The 21,847-nt window shown below is 56.4% G+C and overlaps 2 protein-coding genes across 6 annotated transcripts in view; one reads left to right on the top strand and one right to left on the bottom strand.

Moving 5' to 3' along the window:
* INTS9 (integrator complex subunit 9) overlaps nucleotides 1–1,680 on the top strand; it is a 59,822-nt gene extending 58,142 nt beyond the window's left edge. The window contains exon 17 of the mRNA XM_066180157.1: nucleotides 422–1,680. Within this exon, the coding sequence (XP_066036254.1) occupies nucleotides 422–598 (177 nt within the window). The 3' untranslated portion in view covers nucleotides 599–1,680. The remainder of the gene's footprint in view (nucleotides 1–421) is intronic.
* Nucleotides 1,681–4,684: 3,004 nt separating this feature from the next.
* EXTL3 (exostosin like glycosyltransferase 3) overlaps nucleotides 4,685–21,847 on the bottom strand; it is a 113,259-nt gene continuing 96,096 nt past the window's right edge. For all 5 annotated transcript variants that reach the window (XM_066180138.1, XM_066180136.1, XM_066180140.1 and 2 more), the window contains 4 exons: nucleotides 12,870–12,997; nucleotides 9,234–9,378; nucleotides 8,640–8,768; nucleotides 4,685–7,952 (listed from right to left, as the gene is read on the bottom strand). In XM_066180138.1, the coding sequence (XP_066036235.1) occupies nucleotides 7,743–7,952; nucleotides 8,640–8,768; nucleotides 9,234–9,378; nucleotides 12,870–12,997 (612 nt within the window). In that variant the 3' untranslated portion in view covers nucleotides 4,685–7,742. The remainder of the gene's footprint in view (nucleotides 7,953–8,639; nucleotides 8,769–9,233; nucleotides 9,379–12,869; nucleotides 12,998–21,847) is intronic.

Below are 21,847 nucleotides of genomic sequence, written 5' to 3' on the forward strand. Positions count from 1 at the left end.
GACCAAGTGAAGAACATGGAAACGTCTCCCCTGCTGGAGGAGCCTCCTGAGGAAGCTGCACAAATTCGGTTGCTGCTCTGTGGGGTCTTGTTCTCACCTGCAGGAGATAATTTGGAGATAATTAGCAGGGGAAAGGGCAGGATTGCAGACTTCCAGTGCCTAAAGGGGCTCCAGGAGAGGGACCTGGGACAAGGGATGGAGGGACAGCACACAGGGAATGGCTTCCCACTGCCAGAGGGCAGGGATAGATGGGATATCGGGAAGAAATTGTTCCCTGTGAGGCTGGGGAGGCCCTGCCACAGCTGTGGCTGCCTCTGGATCCCTGAAATTTCCGTGAAATTCCCCCTGGCCCCTGTGCCCTGGTCTCTCCCAGTTTTCCTGAGCTGTGCTGATTTCCCTCCCTCTCCCACCCCAAATCCAGCACGGCTTCAGTGATGTGAAGGTGGAGGACACAGCCAAGGGCCACATCGTGCTGCTGCAGGAGGCAGAGACCCTGATCCAGCTGGAGGAGGACTCCACCCACATCATCTGTGACAACGACGAGCCCCTGAGGGTCAAACTGCGGGACCTGGTGCTCAAATTCCTGCAGAAATTTTAGCTCATGGACATCAGGAGGCTCTGCAAGGAGAGAGGAGCCTGGAGCAGCAGAACTTGGAGCTGTCCGAGGAGAGGGAGAGAGAGAGAATTCTGTGATTCAGAGAGACCAGAAACCACCTTCCCCTTCGTGGAGGAGCAAGGGAGTATTTTTAATGTCTGTTTTTTAAATCTTATTTTTAACCTGGGATATTTCGGAGGAGATTCCCGGTGTGTAAAATCGGGAGCTGGGAATCTTACAGGAGGTAGGAGCTGCAGAGCAAATAACTGGAGTGTTCACTGGCAACATCAGGGTGAACTGCTGCTCCTCCGTGTCCCTCAGCAGTGTCTGCCCCAGTCCTTCACCTGACAGAACTCCATAGAAATATTGAAACAGTGAACTTGTTCCTCCCACTGCTTCTTCCCAGTCCCCAGATCCCATTCCCTGCCTCTCCTCCCTCTGTGTTGTTCACGTGTCCTCTGCTGGCACGAGGAGGGGAGAGCTGGTGAGGCAAAGATTGTACAAATAAAAATGGAAAAGGGGGATCTGGTGGACGTGGAGAATAGTGGGAAGAGCCTGGCCGTTCCCTGCACAAGCAGAAGCATTTTGGAAAAGCTTTATCCTCTAGGAATTCAAGTGTTCACTGATGCTGCAGCCTCCCCTGTGACATCCAGATCTGTCCATGGAGCTCCAGGCCCTTCACTAAAGCTGGTTCCTCCTGGGTTCCTCCGTCAGCAGTGGAGGAAACACCTCAGGAAGACACTTAGGGAAGTCCATAAAGTAGGAAAATTCCTAATGCTCGTAAAAAACCTTTCGAGATTTAAGTGCCTCTTGTTTCTACCTTCCAAAAACTTGTCCTTGCAGCCGCCCCCATCCCAAATCCTGGATGGAATTCTGAGTCATTTATCCAAAGCCATCTGTGCTGCAGACCTGGGGAGGCTTTTCCCTCCCCAGATCACCTATTTGGGGCCTCACCTCAGTCAACAGTATTGCTTTTAAAGGCGACCCATTTCTCCGATTTACTGCTCTTCATTTTTTTTTTATTGGATTGTTTTGTATTTGTTCAGTGTTAAAAAAAATAAAAAGCAGAGTGAGACTGCCCAGGAGGGAGCACATCCCGTGGTTTATAAAAGCCTCTCCAAGCCCATTCCACATCATTGTCCTGACACCTTTGGGAAATAAAGCTGCTCCTCCAGTTCTTCCCCTTGGGGAGGTGGAGGCAGTGGAAGCAGCTCTGTAATAAAATGTCTTTGCCACTGCAGTGTCCACATCCCATTTCATTCCCGTGAAGGATTTCTGTTGGATTGGGTCTGCAGGTCCCAGCACACCCACACCTTCATTCTCTGTGTGAGGAGTGGTGGCATCAACAGTGGTGAAAAACTTGGGGCAGTGGAATTAAATCCTCGTCAGGGCTTGCAGGTTTGCTGCTTTAGCATCCCTTAAAAACAGAGTAAAACAACTGGGATAATTTCACTTTGATAAACTCCAAAGGGGTTATTCCTAACCCAGAGAGGCTGTGGGATGAACTCATCTTTCTGCTGGTTACCTCAGCTCCAGCACGGATCCCACTGCTCCTTCCTTTTCACATTCCCAAGGCTTTCCCACCCTCCTCAGGGGGAGAAAGTAAAAATTAAAAGCTTTTACATTTTTCTTTCTGTCATTTTGAGCAGGAAAACTCCTCATTGTTCCATCAGTCCAGCAGCTGAGAGTGGATTGTTTTGTTATATTCAGGTTGTGCCTGCTGGAAAAACAAACATGCTGGGAGGGGAATTCTTTAATGAGAAACCCTAATTAAACTGGAAAAAGAAGTGCTTGTTCCTTCTGCACACACAGAGAGAGGAAAACAAACAGCATTTCTTCAGGCTGGGTCAGTCCTGCAGAGGGACCCGTGGCAGCCCAGGGGAAGAACACCACGCATGCAATCCAGGCTTTATTCAGAAGTTCCCAATTTATTGGCCAAAGAACAGCAAAGGCTCCTGGTCTCACTCTCCTTCTTCCAGATGGGAAAATAAATCCCCTTGGCCCCCGTGTGGTTCCTTGTGCCGTGGCCATCCCCATTCCCTGGATCCCACATCCCTTCCTGAGCTGCTCTGGCCTCTCTCCACTGCTCCCCTCATTAAACACAATTAGGGGGGTGTGTGGCACGTGATTGATTCCCAGTGACTTCCCAAGCCTGTGCTCCCACAGGAATAATGAGGAGGAAAGGTTAAAATCAGATTTCTGCTCTTGGATGGCGTTTGGGAAAGGCTGTTCCAACGGGACCAGGACAGTGAGTGCCAGGTCCCTGCCCAGGCTCAGTCACTGTCACAGGGATCTGTCACCTCCGTGGGCACCTGGACGTGAGGAGCAGAGGGAACCTGGAGCCAGGGGCTGGATCTGTGCCCCACCAGCGGCTCAGCCTTTGGGAGGAGTGGGAATGAGAGCAGAGGGATTTGGGGTTGGCTGCACATCATGGCCTGGGCGGGCTCCTGGTGGGAAAGGTGGGATCTGACAGGTCCCATTCACCTGTCACAGGTGAGCTGGCACCTGGGAGCCGTGGACAGTGACCCCCATCCCTCAAGGATCCATGAACAATGAACTCATTGTTTGGGGATCCGTGAACTGTGACCTCATCCCTCAAGGCTCCATGGATTGTAACCCCCATCCCTCCATGGACTGTGACCCCTTGAAGGCCATGAAGGGGACAGGTGCTCCCTGAAGGCCCCATCACCTGGCGCTGATCACCAGGGGAGGGGTGGCAGCGGGTCCTTTCCTGGGCTCCAGCAGGAGCTGGTGGCTTTTCTGGCACTGCTGGGCAGAACGGGAGCAATTCCAGTGAAATTGCTTTTTATCAAGGAGTGCATCATCCAGGAGGGAAAATCGAGGGCGCTTTGTAGCGCAGAGGAGTGGAGTGTAAAGCACTTCACCCTGCCCTCCTCCTGGGAGCAGGGAATGAATTATTAACGGGATTTGTCGCCTCTGTTTCCTCATCCCAGGGTACAAACCCTCACACAGGGAAACGGGGACGTGGAACCGGAGCTATGGCTCCTCTCACCAAACACAGCAGTTACAGCAGGAAAAATTATTGATCAGGAGATTTCTATCTCGGGAAAAGCCTCAGGAGAAAATCGGCTCCAGCTGAGTCTGTGCCCAAGATACTGCTGGGCTTGTTTGGGAGCCAGATCCCAAACCAGCGTCCCACTGCTGCTGCCAGGCTGGGATCCTGGAGTGAGGAATTCTGTGCCCTTCCCTGCCAGGGATGGCCCTGCCTCCCTGCAATATTCTGGGGAGAGATCACAGGCATTTGGGAGGCTGAGCATCCACTTCCTCCCTAAAATCCTTTGGGGTTTCCCTGAAACCTCCCCTGGAAACAAACCCAAGCACAAACCAAGCCTTACTCCGTGGCAGAAGGGAAAAGAAAGGACACAATTCCCAGTGGGAGCAGCAGCAAGGGCAGGAGACAGAGAGGTGAAAAGTGACCACGGAGGAAGCAGCTGCTCAGGAGGGAGGACAAAAAACCACAGGCAGCAGGAAGGAAGAGAGGCAATCCAGCCACATGCAGGAGATCCTGGGGGATTCCCAGCCCGGTGTGGAGGGGATCCCATGGCTCGTGGCCCAGCTGGCTCCACTCCTCCCCTCTGCTCCTCCCTGCACGTTTGAAGCTGGCAATCTGCTTACAAACTTTGTGGATCCGTTTAGTTTTTCCACCTTCCTGCACAGGAGAGGGACCGGGAGCCTCCTGAGTCGGCAATGCCATAGGAAGTGTCCCCTAAAGCCTGGATCCCTGGGCAGGGATGGGCAGGTTTGCAATCCCAGCGCTGGCTCAGCTGCTGCTTTGAATTCCTACAAACACCCACCCGAGCAGCAGCCCCAGAACTGGGATGGGATGTCCCTGGAAGCCTCTCGGGGTCCAACCCCTCCCGGGGGCTCTCCTGGCCCAGCCATGAGCTCACCGGTGACAGCCACTGCCATCCCTGAGGAGTTCCCAGCATTCCAGACCAGCTCAGCTGCCTCGTGGTGAAGCAGCCCGGGAGATGCCCGGGTTTGGGGTGTCCCAGGGCCAGGAGCAGCGACAGCCCCGTCCCGGTCCGGCCCCTCTCCCAGCCCCAGCAAAGAGGCACCGAGACGCTCCCAAGTTAAACTCTCCATTTATTGGAACCTTTTACAAAAAAAAAACCCAAAAAAACCTCAACATTGTGCTCGTGTCGAAGGAGTGTTCCTTGTCTCTCAGCTCCTGTTGGATCTGAAATCCCGGTGCTCGCCGTGGGCACAAGGGGAGGGCAGGGGCCGTGCGACACGGGCGGGGCCGCCTCACCTCGGTCGGTGCTATTTACAGCGGGAAAGGCCTCGCTCCGTGCCCGGGGGAAGCAGCAGAAACTCTGGAATGGGGGGAAAAGGAGGTGCAGCTGCCAGGAGCCCTTCCCGTCTCCTCAGGGCCGGGGTGGCGGAGGCCGCGTGCCCCGGGAGCTGGGATGGGTCGTACAACCAAACCTGAGCTTCGGAGTGACCCTGGGATGCCCCGAAAATCCCGGGAGAACGGCGGGTGGTAGCAAGGAAGGATGTTTGGGCTGGTGGCACGGGCGGGAGCGCTCTCTGGAAAAGCCCCTCTCCTCCCTGCTGGACAGCTCAGGTCCTGGCATGTCTCAGGAGCAGAAAGCTGGGCTGGGAATCCCAATCCTGTGCTCCAGGGCGCTCGGTGGTGTTTGGGATGATTTGGGAAAGAGCTGCAGCAGTAGGACCGGGAGGGGCAGCGTCAGCCCTGCGGGTGGCGAGGATGTTCCTGCTGGCATTTCATTCCCTCACAGAATTCCAGCTCTCCCAGCTGCTGCTGCCCAGGTGTCTCCCAGGAGCAGCCTCAGGGGCGCTCAGCATGGAGAAATTCATCCCACAACACGCCGAGAGATCCCACTGCACATCCTGTCCCTGCTGCAGCACAATGGACAGGGGGATCCTCCCAACAGAAAAAATAAAGCTTGGGAAAAAAGCCAAAGAGCCTGGGAGGAAGAACAGTTGGATTTGCTCTGCTGATCCCTGATCTCAACTGGCCTCCAATGGAAACACACCGAGGGGAAGCAGAATTCCCAGCCTGGGGCTCCGACTCCCTGAGCGTCCCGAGCCCCACAATGCACTCGGCAGTGCCAACACTTCCCATCCTGTTCCCCCAGGCTCTCACTGGAATAACTTCTCCCTTTGGATTCTGGAAAGCCTGAAGGCTGCTGAGCCCAGCCTGGGTTTGGATGAAGTGCAGCCCCTGCCCACATCACCCCGAGCTCCTGGAAGGCAGAGCTCACGCCGGGCCTGGGCTGTACCTGAGCCACGGCGGGCATCGCTGCTAACGAACCCCGCTAATGAGGGTGCAATTAAAGCCGTGGCAGAAGAGCTCAGGCCCCTGGGGAATGCTGGAGCTGACACGGCTCCTGGCAAGTGCCTCATTTCCACTCTGGGCAGGGGCAGAGGATCCTTCCAGCTGTTCCAGGGCCTCGCAGAAGCCTCCCGCGGCATTTCTAAGTAGACCGTGAGATTTCACCTGCTGCTTTTTGGGCATCTGATGTTGAAACAAAAAGGGAATGGGAAGGGGAACAAAAACATGGGAAAAGATTCCTTGATCCGTGTTTTGCCGTGGTCAGTGGTGCTGGTGAAGGCACGGGCCATGCCGGGAACAGGCTGCTCCTTCCCTCCCATTCCCATGGAGGGAGTGTCAGTGCTGATAGGAAAACCTGGGGAGAGGAGCTTGCAGAGGCCCCAGGACGTGGTGCAGGAGGAGCACGGACAGGGCTGACCTTGGGAATGCGCCCAGGAGCTGCTGCTGGACCATCCCTGCTCCCGCACACCGGGGGTGACATCCAGGAAAACCGGGGACACGGAGGTGACCACACAAGTGTCACCTTCCCACATACACAGCAGGAGCTTCTCCCGGCTGCTCACCGACATCTGGGATGTGCTGAGGGAAAACATCACACGAGGGCCGGGCTGTGCCCCTCCCTCCTGTGCACCCCTCGACAGCATTTTGCTCTGGGGGAGAGGAACCAGCTCCAAACCCTCGCTGTGAACGGGATCCCGGCAGCATCACACACTGGGAAGCTCCTGCTGGGATTAAGCCTCGGACACAGCCCAAAGCCAGGGCCTGAGGACGGGCTGGGGTTAAGGCAGCTGAGGCCCGCGGCAGACCCGACACGGGCACGGGCTGCTCTGGGATGGGGATGAGGCAGAGCAGGAACTGCAGCTCGGGCACACCCAGGCTGGGCTGAGCGCGGAGAAGGGTCAGAGCCCCCAGGAGCCTGGAGCACCCCCGGCCCTCCTGGCTGTGCTGCAGCTGGAGCTTCCCTAAGCCCCAAACACGCTCCCTGGCCTTAGAGGATCAGCAGGACAAGGTGGGAAAAGACACTGAGACAGCAGCACCCGAACCCCGGGGCTGAGGCAGGGCAACAGCGCAGGGCCAGAGCTGGAGCCTGGAAGAACATCCAGGCCAACCTGGCTCCTCTCCGGGGGCTCAGGGTGGGCAGCGGAGCAGAGCAAAGGGCTCCTCACCAGGGGACACCTGGGAGGCCTCAGTAGCAGCCACAGGGCAAGAGAAGCCGGGACCTGGTGGGTGGGAAGGGCTGTGCCACGGGAGGAAGGATGGGGACAGCAGGGGGGACAGGAGCTGCACCCAAACACCTCCAGCCTGGCCTTGCTACGGTCCCCGCGGGTGGGCTGAAGGGTCCGGAGCGGGAAACGGGGTGGGGAGAAGGGAGGGGAAAGAAAAGAAAACAAAAAAGCGCCTCACGCGGCAAATCTAAAACACTTTCATTTTAAATAACAATAATTATAATTAAAAAGAACGGCTGCCCTTGGCTAGCGAAGGGGCAGAGCCAGGGGCCAGCGAGCCATTCCTCAGTGTACGATCCGTGGGAGTGTCCTTCCAGGAGCCACGGGATCCCATTGCCTGTCCGGGTGAGTCCTTCCAGGAGCCACGGGATCCCATTGCCTGTCCGGGTGAGTCCTTCCAGGAGCCACGGGATCCCATTGCCTGTCCGGGTGAGTCCTTCCAGGAGCCACGGGATCCCATTCCCTGTCCGGGTGAGTCCTTTCAAGGGATCCCATTCCCTGTCCGGGTGAGTCCTTCCAGGAGCCAACAAACCGGCCCCGTGCCGGCCTCTCCTGCCTCCGGCCGCGGCCGGGAGCTGGGAACGTCCAGCTGCCGCCCTGTCTAGATGAACTTGAAGCATTTGGTCTTGTCGTGGGGCAGGCGGGTCTTGAAGAGGACCGAGTCGACGCGGAACTGGGTGTAGAGCAGGGGCATGTACCCGTACACCTTCACAAAGAAGTTGATGCACTTGTGCCGCTCGTGGAAGTGGGAATCGTCGTGGGAAAGCGCCTGGGGGCAGCCGGGGCAGCGGAACGTCCAGCGGGAGGTCACCTGCCAGGGGGGACACAGGGGTCAGTGCCACCACACAGAGCCCAGCCCGGGGCACTGCGAGGGGGCTGGGATATGGACGGAATCTCAGCATGGATTGGGTTGGAAGGGAGCTCACGGCTCATCCAGTCCCACCCCCTGCCATGGGCAGGGACATCTCCCACTGTCCCAGGCTGATCCAGCCTGGCCTTGGACACTTCCAGGGATCCAGTTTCCTTCTCTGGGAAACCTGTGCCAGGCCCCCCCCACCCTCCCACCCAACAATTCTTTCCCCATATCCCATCCAACCCCACCCTCTGGCAGTGGGAAGCCATTCCCTGTGTCCTGTCCCTCCATCCCTTGCCCCAGTCCCTCTCCAGCTCTCCTGGAGCCCCTTTAGGCCCTGGAAGGGGCTCTGAGCTCTCCCTGGAGCCTTCTCCTCTCCGGGTGAGCACCCCCAGCTCTCCCAGCCTGGCTCCAGAGCAGAGATCATCTCTGCCATGGGCAGGGAACCTTTCACCACACAGGGAATTCAGTCTGCTGTTGTCCTGCAGTGTCAAACCTCAACTCCCTGCTCCGTGGCAGGGCTTTGGCTGATTCCAAAGGCTGAGCTTTCCCACTGGAGCTGGATTTCCCCGGAGCAGACACCACTCACTTCCCACCCACAGCTTCTCCAGCCGTGCCAGCCCTGGGACGAGCCCCTGGCTTTACCTTGATGGGAGGTTTCCTGGTGAGGTGGGACACCAGGAAGTTCATGGCGATGTCCTCGCAGTTGATGTACTCGTCCACCATGTCCCGGATGGCCTGGGGCATCACGTAGGAGTACAGGTAGGCGTAGTACTGCAGGGGGAAAGGCACGGCGTTCTCCAGGGGCCCCACGGGTGACGTTTGCGATGACACACAGGGACACGGGGGACGTGTGGGATGTGTCTGACTCAAAGCTCAAGGATCCCAGTGGGGACATTCCCCGTAACGGAGTTCATCCCGCACCGAGACCCGCTGCAGCCGCAGCAGCGAATCTCCCACAGCCACCACCCTCTCCTGGAGCCTCAGAAATGGAGGAATGGGGGTTCCAGCCCCCTCCGGTCCTGCTCTCTGCTGCTGTGGGGTCAGCCCAGCAGGAATAGCCACTGGATCCCCTCCCCAGTGCTCTCAGGACCAGCTTCTGGCTGTGTTTCGGTCTGGAGACAGTGAGGGGAAAGGGGCAGGGAGAGCTCCCGCATTTGTCCTTTAAACCCAGGAGGCGGCCGAGCCGCAGGCCGGGGTGGGCGTGAGCAGGAGGGGGCAGCCCCGGGGAGGCCTCACCTTGTGGAAGAAGGCAGCACCAGTGAGCACCATGGAGAGCTCGCAGGAGTAGTTGGAGTTGTAGAGCCAGGACTGGTGGGGCACGTCCCAGGCGTGGTAGCGGCCCGGGAAGCCGACGATGCGATCCCTGGCCTCCCTCCACACCCTGCAAACGCAGAACTGCGCATCAGACACAGACCCGGGGCCCTTGCAGAGCCTCCCGAGGGGCTGCGAGCGATGGAGGCGGCGGAGCGGGAAGGAGCTCGGCAACCGCTTATCCAAAGGGCAACGAGGACACCGGTGTTAAAACGGGCTCCTGTCCCAGAGCACAGCCGAGCTGCTCAGCCACAGGGAAAGGGCTCCGCATCCGTGAATCAGGGATTCGGCCGCTCCTAAGGGCTGCTCTCGAGGTTTGAAAGAAAACGAAGGCCAGAGCAGCCCAGGCTCAGCCTGGGAGGAGCCCAGCACCTCCCCTGGCCTCTTCCCCAAATCCCCGGGACCTCCCATCTCCCGGCAGCTCAGTAAAGCCAAGAGAACATCAACCTCCCGTAAGGAAAGCTTGGAGACCAGGGGCTTGGAGCCCTGGGACAGTGGAAGGTGTCCCTGCCCATGGCAGGGGTGGGACTGGATGAGCTTTGAGGGCCCTTCCCACCCAAACCATTCCAGGACTCTGGAAATTCCGTAATTCCGTAATTCTGTGAGAAGCTGCTGAGATGCTGAAGGCCCCGGTGTGTCCCGAGGGAAGACCCTGGAATCTTTGGGAAGGGAAGACTTTGGAGGATTCCCAAAGTGCAGCTCCCCATCCCAAAGTGCAGCTCCCCATCCCAAAGTGCAGCTCCCCATCCCAAACTGCAGCTCCTCATCCCAAAGTGCAGCTCCTCATCCCAAAGTGCAGCTCCCCATCCCAAAGTGCAGCTCCCCATCCCAAACTGCAGCTCCCCATCCCAAAGTGCAGCTCCTCATCCCAAACTGCAGCTCCCCATCCCAAAGTGCAGCTCCCCATCCCAAAGTGCAGCTCCCCATCCCAAAGTGCAGCTCCTCATCCCAAAGTGCAGCTCCTCATCCCAAACTGCAGCTCCTCATCCCAAAGTGCAGCCTCCAGGGCTCCGGCCATACAGGAAAATCCTGCAGGGCCCTGAGTGCCTCCCTCACCCCGACACGTGTTCACAGTCCAGCCTCGGGAATGAAATCCTGAATTCTGCATGTGGAGCGTGGGATTGCTTAATGCCCTGCTCTCATCTGCAGCTCACGCTCCTCCAGAGAAATCCCCCAGGAGAGCCGCAGCACTGGCAGGAATTATTAGGGGAGAAGTCAGAGCCTGATGCCTGAGCCGGGAAACAAATCCAGCCTCCACAGGCAGGGGTGCTGGCTTCCCTCGGATCCTTCAATCCCCCCTCCCTGCTGCTCAGTGCCCAAGCTGGGACTCCAGACTCCATGAGAGAACTCCCCGTGGACACAGAAGCGTTTTCCCTTCTTCCCAGGCACAAAACTGGACAGAAAGCGCCATTTTGGGGTTTTTTTTTTCCCTCTCATTTGGATGTGAGTTTCTCCCACAAGCCCTGCTCTGGGAGAGCTGCAGGAGACCGAGATTCCCCGAGTCTCCTCATGGAGCACAGACACGTTTGTTCTTCAGTCCTCCGCTCCAATTAACGAGACTCCCGGGATAATCCCGAGGAATTAACACCACCAGCAGCTTCCCTGGCTTGTTTGCTGCAGCTCCTGTCAGTCCAGGGCGATTGTTTAGAAAAGCTGGAAGTCGAAACCACTTATTTCCCTTTCACCTCTCCCGCATCTTCGCTTTCCTACGAACGTGACTGAGCTTTTTTCCTTCCCAGCTCGGCCACAGAAATCAGGATTTCTCTGGAGAATCGTTCTGGGCGTGCTCAGAGAGCTGCCTCCGGCTCCCTCCTGAGTGGCAAACAGGGAGAAAAACGACACTTTTGGCCCCCCAAGAATCAAAAGCCTGGAGCAAAGTTTTGACAAAGCGCAGTTGCCGTGGGCAGAGGTTCACTCCAGTGCCAAGACTCCGGCGGTTCCTGGGAATGCGCTAACACAGGGAGGCTTTGTGGGAACAGGGTGTCTGTAAGCAGGGACACGAGTGAGAATAACACAGGGCACTTAGGACCTTCATTTGACGCTCTCCAGGGCTGATCAGCAAAACCTTGGCCAGGCAAAGGAAAACAGAGACCAAAAAAGGGGAGAAAAATGCCCGGTTGGGATAAAGAGCCTGGAATGGGGCAGGGAAGGGAAGGCAGGAATCCTGACGCCTCCTCCTGCACTTTAATCCCTCTCACACCTCGTTTCTCATCTCTCTGAGGGAGCCCGGCGGGTTCCCAGGCATTCTGTGCCTTTTAATCCTCCTCCCAAGCAGGTTTTGGTCCCCATCTCCCATCCCAGGTGTTCTCCACCTGGGAATCGCAGTCCCTGCTCCTTGTGCCACCCTCACTCCCCAGCAGGGAGGGAGTTTTGGCCGCAGGAGCTGCAGGAGCAGCTGGCACAAACCTCCCCCGGCAGGAGCCCCCTCATTCCCGTGATCAGGAAGCTTTTGCCAGGGAAAAGTCAAAGGAAAACCGGGCGCTGGAGCAGAGCGGGGGTGGGAGCGAGAGCAGCCGGCCCCTGCCTTTGCTGGGTGACATCTGCCAGGAGAAAATGCCCAAAGAACTGTCACCCCCCAGTGTCACACGGGGCAGAGGGTGGCAGCCACCAGCAGCAAGCGAGCATCACCCTTCCCTGCCTCTGGACGAGCCGAATCCTCTTGGATTTGTTTTCCAGGCTCTGTCTGGATGGGTTCCGCCTTGAAACCATCCAGGGACCATTATCAGCGCAGCAGAAGCTGAAGGAGCTGGGTTAGGAAGGGTGGGGAAATGGCGTTTCCTGCACAACCTGAGATCGGGTTCCCCACCCCTTAAATGAGTGTTTCTCCAAAAAAAAGAGTTGGGAAACCCCGGGAAGGGACGGGCCAGCCCCAGCTGTGCCCCTGGCTGCTGCCTGGGCAGGTCTGGCCGTGGGGAGGAGCAGCCTGCGGGGAGGTGTAAGAGAGCCCGAAGATCCCTCACCTGCCTCACCACCATCATCAAGGGCAGAGAGTGAAACCCCTAAAAAGATTCCAAAACACCCCGAGACCGGAGCTCTGGCCTGGCTGAGGTGGGACCTTTGCCAAGTGCTGCCTGCAGGTGCGTGCGATGGAAAAACCCGGCACGCGCTCCCATGGGAACATCGGAACCTGAGCAGGAGCGACGGGCAAGTCACGGTGAAGTGACTGAACCTGCTGACGGCCGTACCTGTTCTCAGTTCTCTCAAAACGAACGCTCCACAAAGATCTCCCCACCTTTTTGGCCAACTGCCTGTCGTTCTGGAAAGGACTATGAGGACCCCTGAGTTACTGTGATCACCCCACGGAAGAAGACGGATCTGCTGGCTGGACCACGAGGATTTGGTCTCTGTGTTGGTGGCTATAACCCGCCCCGTCTTTCTCTTCTCTCTCAATCCTTTATTTCATTTCCCCTCAAAGCCTTCCATCGCATTTGCTGCTGGCACCAACAAAGGTGCACCTGTTGTGATGAACACCGAACTCCCCTCCGCGCTGTCCGCGCACCCTGAGGTCACTTAAGGAACGCCCACGACCCCGCTGGCATTAGGGCACGGCGCCAGGCTCACCGGAAGCCGAACATGATCTCGTCGTGGCGCAGGTGCGCGTCGTCGTCGATGGACAGGATGGCCTCGGTCTCGATCTCGTCCCAGGGCAGGAACCGGTTGTTGAGGCTGTTCTTCTCCGTGCGCACCACCTGCGGGGTGGGAGTGACATTTATGGGGCTGGGGCTGTGCCAGCCGTGCTGCCCCCAGGCTGGGGACGGCTCTGAAGCCGCAGAGCATCGGCCTCGGTCCGGCAGCGGCTCCAGCAATTCCCCTCAGCCCCAGCCATGCGCCTGTGAAATCCCACTGGATTTTCTCCCTCCTCCAAGACTCATAGAACAGAATCGCGGAGTTGGAAGGAACACGCCGGGATCATCCCATCCAACCCCTGGCCCTGCACTGACAGCCCAACAATCCCACCCCCTGTGCATCCCTGTTGTCCAAACGCTCCTGGAGCTCTGGCAGCCTTGGGAACGTCGCCGTTCCCTGGGGAGCTGCTCCAGTGCCCGACACCCTCCGGGGAAGAACCTTTTCCTGATATCCAGCCTGACCCTCCCCTGGCACAGTTCCGCGCCATTCCTGACAGCCCCATCCCCCCTGGATCCTCTCCCCTGCTCCGACACTTCCAGCCTCCCTCGGCTGATCCAAAGTCACTCCGTCCATCCCACATTTCCCACCCCACTCAATCCCCCCGGGTCGTTTCCCTGCCCCTGCTCTGAGCAATCTCCATTTAAAAATTAAGCCCAGCCTGGTGAAAAGACCAAAGCATGGAGGCAATAGAAGGCTCCATTAAATAAGATTACATCTGATCCCACAAAAAAAAATCCCACGCTGAAACCATTAACAGTGGAATATCTGTATCAGGATCTGCGTGACAGCTGGGATGATTAAATTCCCATGGAAAGCCAGGCTTGGAGCTTTCATCTGCCGATAGCTCCGGGGGGGGGTGGAATATTGGGCAGGAGCACGTTGAGTATCTCACTGAGGAGCCATCAAAAGCACCAACAGTTTACTGCAGGTGAGCAAACCGGGCAGCTCTGGGCTACGGAAAAGCTGAGCTGGCAGCATTCCCACCCCGGGAGCCCTGCGGTTTCATTAGGACGTGGAAAAAGCAGGGACAGTGTCGGCACAGGAATTTCTGATCCCGCTCCTTCCCAAGGTGGAGAAGCATCACAAAAACTCAGCTCAGTGTCTGGCTTGGCTGGAGGTTATCCAGAGCCAGCAGATGCTCCCAGGGGTTTCTTCTCCGCCTGGGAACTGTGGGAGAAGAGGATGCAGGAATCGGGGTGGGAATGGGGTGAGGAGGGAAGCAGGAGGAGGCAACTCCACACTCCGTGTTCAGCTGCGGGCTCCTCGGCACAGGAAGGACGTGGATCTGCTGGAGTGAGTCCAGCCTGGAGAAGAGAAGGATCCAGGGAGAGCTCAGAGCCCCTTCCAGGGCCTAAAGGGGCTCCAGGAGAGCTGGAGAGGGACTGGGGACGAGGGATGGAGGGACAGGACACAGGGAATGGCTTCCCACTGCCAGAGGGCAGGGATGGACGGGATATTGGGAAGGAATTGTTGGGTGTGAGGGTGGTGAATCCCTGGCACAGGTTTCCCAGAGAAGCTGTGGCTGCCCCTGGATCCCTGGAAGTGTCCAAGGCCAGGCTGGACAGGGCCTGGATCTACCTGGGACAGTGGGAGCTGTCCCTGCCCATGGCAGGGGGTGGGACAGGACGGGCTTTAAGGTTCCTTCCCAGCCAAACCATTCCGGAATCCTCCAGGCCACCAGCATTAACCCCCCGTGCGCTGCAGGGCAGTGGAGCTGTCGCTGGGAGGTCTCTGCCGGGAGCGTGTCCTGTCTCCTCCTGGGAGATTCCCCCTTTCCTCTGCGATGTTCCCTCTCCAGCACCAACGCTGCTCCTTGGGAACCGTCTCCCCTCAGCTCCCACGCCCTGCCCCGGGTGGGTCTCACCCCCCAGAAGAGCCCAGAGGTGCCATCACCAGCCCTCTCTCTGTCCTCCTCCAGACACTGAGGTCCCAATCTCTCCCCCAGCGCTGCTTCTCCCGCCCTTCCATCCTTTTAATGACCATTTCTGCCACGACTTTGCTCCTCAACGGTCTCGAGCCAGGAGAAGATCCTGTCCAAACCCAAGGAAAGGTGTGTCCCCTCAGCAAAGCTGAAAGGCTCTGGCAGAACGGGGAGTCAGCAGTTCTCCTTCCCGGGGAGATTCAGACAGTGAGGAGGACACAAAATCGGCCAGAGAACAACAAGAGACCCCAGCTCATCACCAAAACCCCACCTCCCCTCACAGCAAACGCCGAGCAGAGCACCAGCGGCGGGACCTGCGCCGACCTCCAACCCCTCCAGACTCAGAACCAGCCCGGACTGTGCCCTGCTCGCCTTATTTGGGTTATTTGCGACTTTTGTTTGGGACTAATTCTCTTTAAAACGCTTTGCCATCAGCTAAATGGCCCCAGAGCTCAAAACCGTGAACCTCCCGGGCAGTTTGCAAAGTTCGGAGACACCTGAAACGCCTCCAAGCACCCAACAGAGCACACCAGAAGCTTCTTCTCCTTTTGGAAAATCAGTTCCAGGTGATTCAGTGCCACAAGATGGGATTTGTTTGACTCCAGGAGCACAAAGCTCCACAGCTCCATGACGTCCATTTCCTCCCAGTGTTTTGTTGTTCACAGAGACCCGCCGGACAAACGGATCTTAAAAAACCCGAGAGAAAACTAAACCAGGTCGTAAACCCAGAGCCTGCCCAGCAACAACGTCCTTCCACCAATACTTTAAAACACGTTTTTATACATAAACACACACACACACAAAAAAAAACCAACCCCACAGCAAAATCAATACCTTCCAGCAATCTCCTTGCTAGTGAGGCTTCACGCTTAAGCCTTAAATTAAGTGTCACATGTAATTTGATGGTGAGAACACGGGGAACGCCTGTGCCCTTGGAGGAGAAGTTTTGACAGCTCAGCTCAGTGAACTGGATTGATTCCTGGGCAAAGAGCAAACTCTGCAAGAACCCGGGCGCCTCACTGCTCACGTCAGGTCTCTGCGAGGGGGGAAAAAAAAGCCTGAAGGACGCCCTTAGGAGGGCTGGATAATCTGGGGATCGGAACTTGGCTCCAGAGGTGCCACCACTGTCCCCGGCCACCCAGGACTGCCACATCTGGGAGGTGACGATGTTCACCCTGCCCACATCCCACGTCCTCGTTCCCAGCTGAGCAGCTCACGCCCCATGCTCCTTTCTTTCTGCAGAAGCACACAGGAAGCCAAGGCCTCTCCAGCTCTCCCACGGGCACGTGTGGGAAAGAAATCAATTAAAACCCGGCCAGTCTAGGCTTAACGGAGGTCAGGGAGGGCTCTGCTGGAGGACTCTGGGAGATGGCAAACTCTAGGAAAAGGGAACGACGAGTTCCAAGTATCCCTGAAGCCTCCCTGTCACATACATTGAATTTCAACTCCTGGTTTGGCCAAATCCAGACATGTTTTGATTAGGAAAGCCGCCAGGATCAGCACTTGGGCCCCACAGACTGAGAGCCACCAGGGTCCCTTCCCTCTACACATCAAGCACAAGTGCTGGGATTATTTCCAAGACTCCCTGGAAGGAGGGAAGGGCGTGCGGATCCGTAAACAGAATAAATCACATCCTTTATGACCACGGCCGGCTCCGTTCCCGCTCCCTCTGCAGGTGTGAGATCAGGCTGGCACTTGCTGCTCTGCAAAAGCAACCATGGACGGGCACGAGGAAAACAACAACTCTGCCTCGTCCCACCAAACAGCATCCTCCTGGAAGCTGGGTGGTTTTTTGGAAGTTGTCAGGAGGAGGTTGCGCCGAGCCGGACAACGAACGCGGGCTGTCAGACGGAGACAAAGCACACGGCCCCAGGCTGGGCAAAGAGGAGGAATTTCCTCATGGAAAGGGTGGTCGGGCATTGGAAGGGGCTGCTCAGGGAGGTTTGGAGCCTCCACCCCTGGAGGTGTCCTGGATGTGGTGCTCAGAGCCCTGGGCTGGTGACAAGGTGGGGATCAGTCACAGGTTGGACTCGATGGTCCTGAAGGACTTTTCCCACCTGAATGATTCTGTGATGATTCTCTCCACGTCCCGGCTCCAGCAGGAATTCTGGCACTGGGAAAGGCTCCATATGGAGACTTCACACCTGAGGTTCCCTTTGCTAAAGATGACTTTGATCCTGCTGTCTCTGAGCTCTGTCTCATTTCATGGAAGGAGAGGAGAGGCCGATCCCGGGCACGTTGCCTCCATGACAAGCAGCCAAGCTCTCTGCCAGGACAGGTGCCAAGGAGAAGCCAAAGGAGCTGCTGTCATCACCCAAAATCTCTGCAGCACACTCCCGGTGAGATGACATTGGAGCAAATCCCGCGAGTCCGACCACGACCACATTTCAAACTCAATTTTCTCAGTGCTTTATCACTACCTGTTCTGGGCAAGCTGAGCCGCTCCACAGAATCTGGCAGGATCACCGTGGCTCTCAGCCCAGACCTCGAAACTGCTTGGCTGCCCCTCCCAAGGACAACCCTGGTGGCGCTGATTGAAGATTTCCAAGAGCAGCCTCACACCCAGCGGCGCTGGTGTTCCGCCCTGCCCACGCAGAACCTTTTCCCTCCTGCCAACCTCAGCTCCCCACCATGAGAAAACCTGACAGAAATCCATCCAGCTCCTACTGGCCAGCGTCCTGCTTTCCGAAGCCAGAAGCACAGACGCAGGCCTTTGGCTCAGCCAGGAGTTTCTTCACTGCAGGAGAACTAAAATAATCTGGCCTCGCTCGACACGACGCGGGGCTCCTCCCGGCACGCTGCCAGAGCTGCATGGGCAGGGAGAGGGCATGGGATGCCAGCATGGCACTTCCACCAGAGCCAAGCCCCTGGGAGGATGCCTCTCCTCCCCAAAACCACGCTCCTTTTCCCAACACAGACCCAAAAACTGGAGGAAGCGAGCCTGGCACAACGCGACTCCGGGGCGTTCGCGGCAGCTCCCGATGAGCCGCGAATGCAGCAGGAATTGCTGCCCTGCACTTTGACACTGTGTGAGCAGGGCTGGTGAAGCTCCTTCCAGACACCCTGCCAGATCTGAGCAGGCTGGCATTTTGTTTAAAAAAATAAATAAATAAAATAGATGTTCTTTTGGCCGTGTTTGTGATAATGAATGTTTAAAGAACTTGGGAGGCAAATGGCAGATGCACAAAAAGCAGCTCTGAGGTGTTTGTTAGGACAGAGATATTTGGGTGTTTCCCCGGGGTTAACCCCCTCAGATCCTGACACATCAATTAATGGGCACGGCTGGGACCTCAGCTCCTGAAGCAACCCCGTTACCACATCCAGAGCCATCCTGAGGAGATGCCTGGATCCTCCTGCATCCACGGGGGATGTGCTCCTCCCGTGACTGGTCTCTCCCCACCAACCACCCTCGGCACTCACAGCTGGCTCCCAGTTTTGTTCCAGGGCTGGAGGAGTCCCAGGATGTGCTGGGATGGAGCTGTGGGTAGCCAAGGACATCAATCCTCACCCGTCCCACAGAAATCCTCTGCAATCTGCTCCCTTGTTTGGTTTGATGGCACCAAAAATATCCATTTATCTGAGCATCCACCCCAAACCTGACGCTTTTTAGCAGGATGTTTCCTCAGCCGTGCATTGCCTGAGGAGCTGTCCCTGGTTTTTACAGCGGTTTCCCCTGGCAATTCTTCCCCTTCTTGTCTTCCCTTTAATCCTCCCTTGTAAAGATGATCGGGAAGTTACTGTTATCCCCTTTCTGGTGTATTCATTATTCCCTGCTCCTTCCTCTTCACCTTGACACAGCCACAGCCCCTCCTTCATGCCCTGAACCTCCAGCTTTGCTTCCTCCGACTTAAAAGCGTTTTCAAAACCTGAATTAAAAGGATTTATAGACTATTTTAGGACTCATCTCCAGAGGTACGAGAAGGGTATTTAACTCCAAAGCCATCCAAAGGCAGCGCACGCCGAATACAAACTGGCAAAACAGATGCATTTTAAAAATACGTGTAATTAAATAATGCAACATAAAACCCGGCACAAATTATCCCCCGCTGAGAACAAAACCACACAGGCAGATACCATGGAAAAGCTTTTTTTTAAAAAACTGACGCTGTGTCCATGCAAAGAAAATGTGCAAACACTTGGTCTCCCTTTAAACTCCTCAGCTGAGATCAGTGGCTCGCTCGTCCCCGAGAGGAGAAAACAGCTTGAGATACAAATAAAACTGATTATTTATTCATTTTTGTACGGGAGCAGCTGCCGCATCTTCCCGGGAAACGAAAGGAGAAGGATGCTCGTTTTAACATCGAAGGGATGCAGATACTTATTTTTATTCTCTGCGTGTTGCTGTTAGTGCAATTAGAGATGCACACGGAGCTGGTTGTCCAATTGGATTTATTTTACAATTAATTGTAATTATTTGGCTCAAAGAAGGTCCCTGAGATAACACGCTGTCATGTTCCAGTACTTCCACTGCTGCGGCTCATTCCCTTCTCAGCTCCCTGAAATTCCTGTGTGTGCCTTCCATGAAAGCTCACAGGGAAAAACTGCGCAGTGCAAAGCTCGTGATCCAACTTCCACTGGCAGGTCTGGGATCACGGGCCGGATTTATGAGCTGCTGTTTGCTGCGAAGCCAAGAAAAGTCATTTCAAGAAGAAAGAGCTCACTCTTTTGAGAGTTTTGATACTGGTAAAATTTTTAGTTTGGTGGGGTTCTTTTTGCAGTGGAACAGGCAATTCCCAAAGGTGTGATGACGGAACCACAGAGTCGTTAAGGCTGGAGAGATCGAAGGCGATCAAATCCAACCATTAACCCACGATCCACACCCAGCACATGCCCGTGTTTTAAATCCGCCTCCAGGGATGGGGACTCCAGCCCTGCCCCGGGCAGTTTCAATGCCTGACCACCCTTTCCATGGAGAAATCCCTCCTGATGTCCAAACTAAACCTTCCCTGGTGCAGCTTGAGGCCGTTCCCTCTCCTCCTGTCCCGGTTCCCTGGGAGCAGAGCCCGACCCTCCCTGGCTGTCCCCTCCTGTCAGGGAGTTGTGCAGAGCCACAAGGTCCCCCCTGAGCCTCCTGTTCTCCAGGCTGAGCCCCTTTCCCAGCTCCCTCAGCTGCTCCTGGTGCTCCAGCCCCTTCCCCAGCTCTGTTCCCTTCCCTGGACACGTTCCAGCCCCACAAGGGGCCCCAAACCGAACCCAGGATTGGAGGTGCCCCAGCAGTGCCCAGCACGTGCCACATGTGATGCCCTGACAGTTTTCACCGTTCTCTATCGATGCTCTCTCAAGTTGCAGCTGGGTGAACCTGTTTTCCACCCGGCAAACCCTTTCTTGGCATTCAAGGCCTGAAAATTCCAGTGGAATTCTGCCCAGCCTAGAAAGAGTCCCAGGTGCCAGAGCTGGAACACCCCAGGGAGACGATGGGTGGCAGCAGGAGTGTCCCCAGCACGGATTCAGCACCAGCAGGAGTGTCTGTACACTGTTATCTGTCAGCTCTGAACGTCACCTTTTGTCCTTCTTCTTCCTCTCCAAATACCCCTTTGGCTGCTTTAGTGGCAATTTCAACGGCAAAAAGGTCGTCCTGATGAAATGGGGACACCTTCCTCTCGCTGCCTGTACCAAACCCACTTTGTAATGTTAGGTAAAACACAGAGATGCACATTTGGGACCGCTGCTGAGAAGGAGAACACGCAAAGAGGCAGAAAGAGGGCAGGCAGCAGCTCCTAACTCCATCCAAAAGGTGGACTGTTACTGCCTGGAGCTCAGGGATGAGGGATTCAAACCACCCGTGGGCAGCAAAACCTTCCCAGACTGGTAAACACCAACAGCTCAGGAATGGAAGTGTGCGGTCAGTGAACAGATCCCACCCTCCCCTGGGATCCCGCAGGAGTTTGGCTGAGCCAGCTGCAGATCCCTGGAGCAGAGAGAGCCGGAGGAGCACACCAGGTTGGAGTGACCACGGCTCTGACCTGGCTCCCATCTCCTGGATCTGTTTTGGGAATGGCAGGGAAGCTGCCGCTGCACCAGGCAGGGCAGAGCTGCACAAGGAACTGACTGGGAAATCCTGGCTCCTGTTTTTGGCAAAAATACTCAGTTTCCCTGCCTCCCTCACTTTCCCAGCTGCGCTTCCAGTGGAGCACTCAGAGCTGTCGGGCCAGATACAAACTCCTTGTTATCCTTGGAAGAGCCAAACGAGAGCCCAAGAACCACTCACAGACTGCAACTCCCCGAGCTGATTTCAATAAACAAGCAAAACCCCAAAACTTCTAAAGTATGAAAGCCCAGACCTCCCTCGGCCCATCACCAGCTAATTCCTGCACGTCTGATTTCCCTGGAGAAGGCACGTTGCCAGGCCCCTGATCCGTGCCGAGAAGTCTGGCAGCGAACGGCCTGGGAGCTCAGGGGTGGCTCTGAGAGGGGCCGTCACATCTCATCCGTGAGACAGGAGATGGAAAAGTCAGGAGGGGCCTCAGGAGAAGCCCTGAGGTCTCCTCCCGTGGAGCTCCAGGTCGTGGCATGGGAGGAAACCCAGCAGCTTCCATCCTGGGGACACAGAAATGCACAGCAGAGAGGCAGAGAAGAGCAAAGTGCTGGGAATCCACGGGCTGTGATCCCGGGGGATTACTGGAATACCTCCTTTCTGCTCACTAAGTGAAGCAGAGCTTGTCTTTCCACACTTTGCTCTTTTGGCTGATAGCCCGGCCCGCTTTAATTACCAGAGGCTTTTGTCAGTGCAAATCCTCAGTATTGTTGTGCAATTACTTCTTCAGCAGGTTCCTCCTCGGGATCTGTCAGACAGGATTTCCACCACGGCAGGAAAACAAAACACCTGGCAGAGCAGGTGCCATTATTTGTGAATTTGTTCACGTCGGTGCATCACCCGAGGATGCTCAGAGATGTTTCCAGCATTTAAGAGCTGCTCTGACCCATCCTACAAGAGCTGCAGAGCAAACGTTTGTATCTGAGGGCATCCAAAGGAGCATCACAGCCCGACAAA

The sequence above is a fragment of the Chamaea fasciata genome, unplaced genomic scaffold (assembly GCF_029207755.1).
Source record: "Chamaea fasciata isolate MVZ Bird 193981 ecotype frontalis unplaced genomic scaffold, bChaFas1.0.hap1 SCAF_3, whole genome shotgun sequence".
Taxonomy (NCBI): Eukaryota; Metazoa; Chordata; class Aves; order Passeriformes; family Sylviidae; genus Chamaea; species Chamaea fasciata.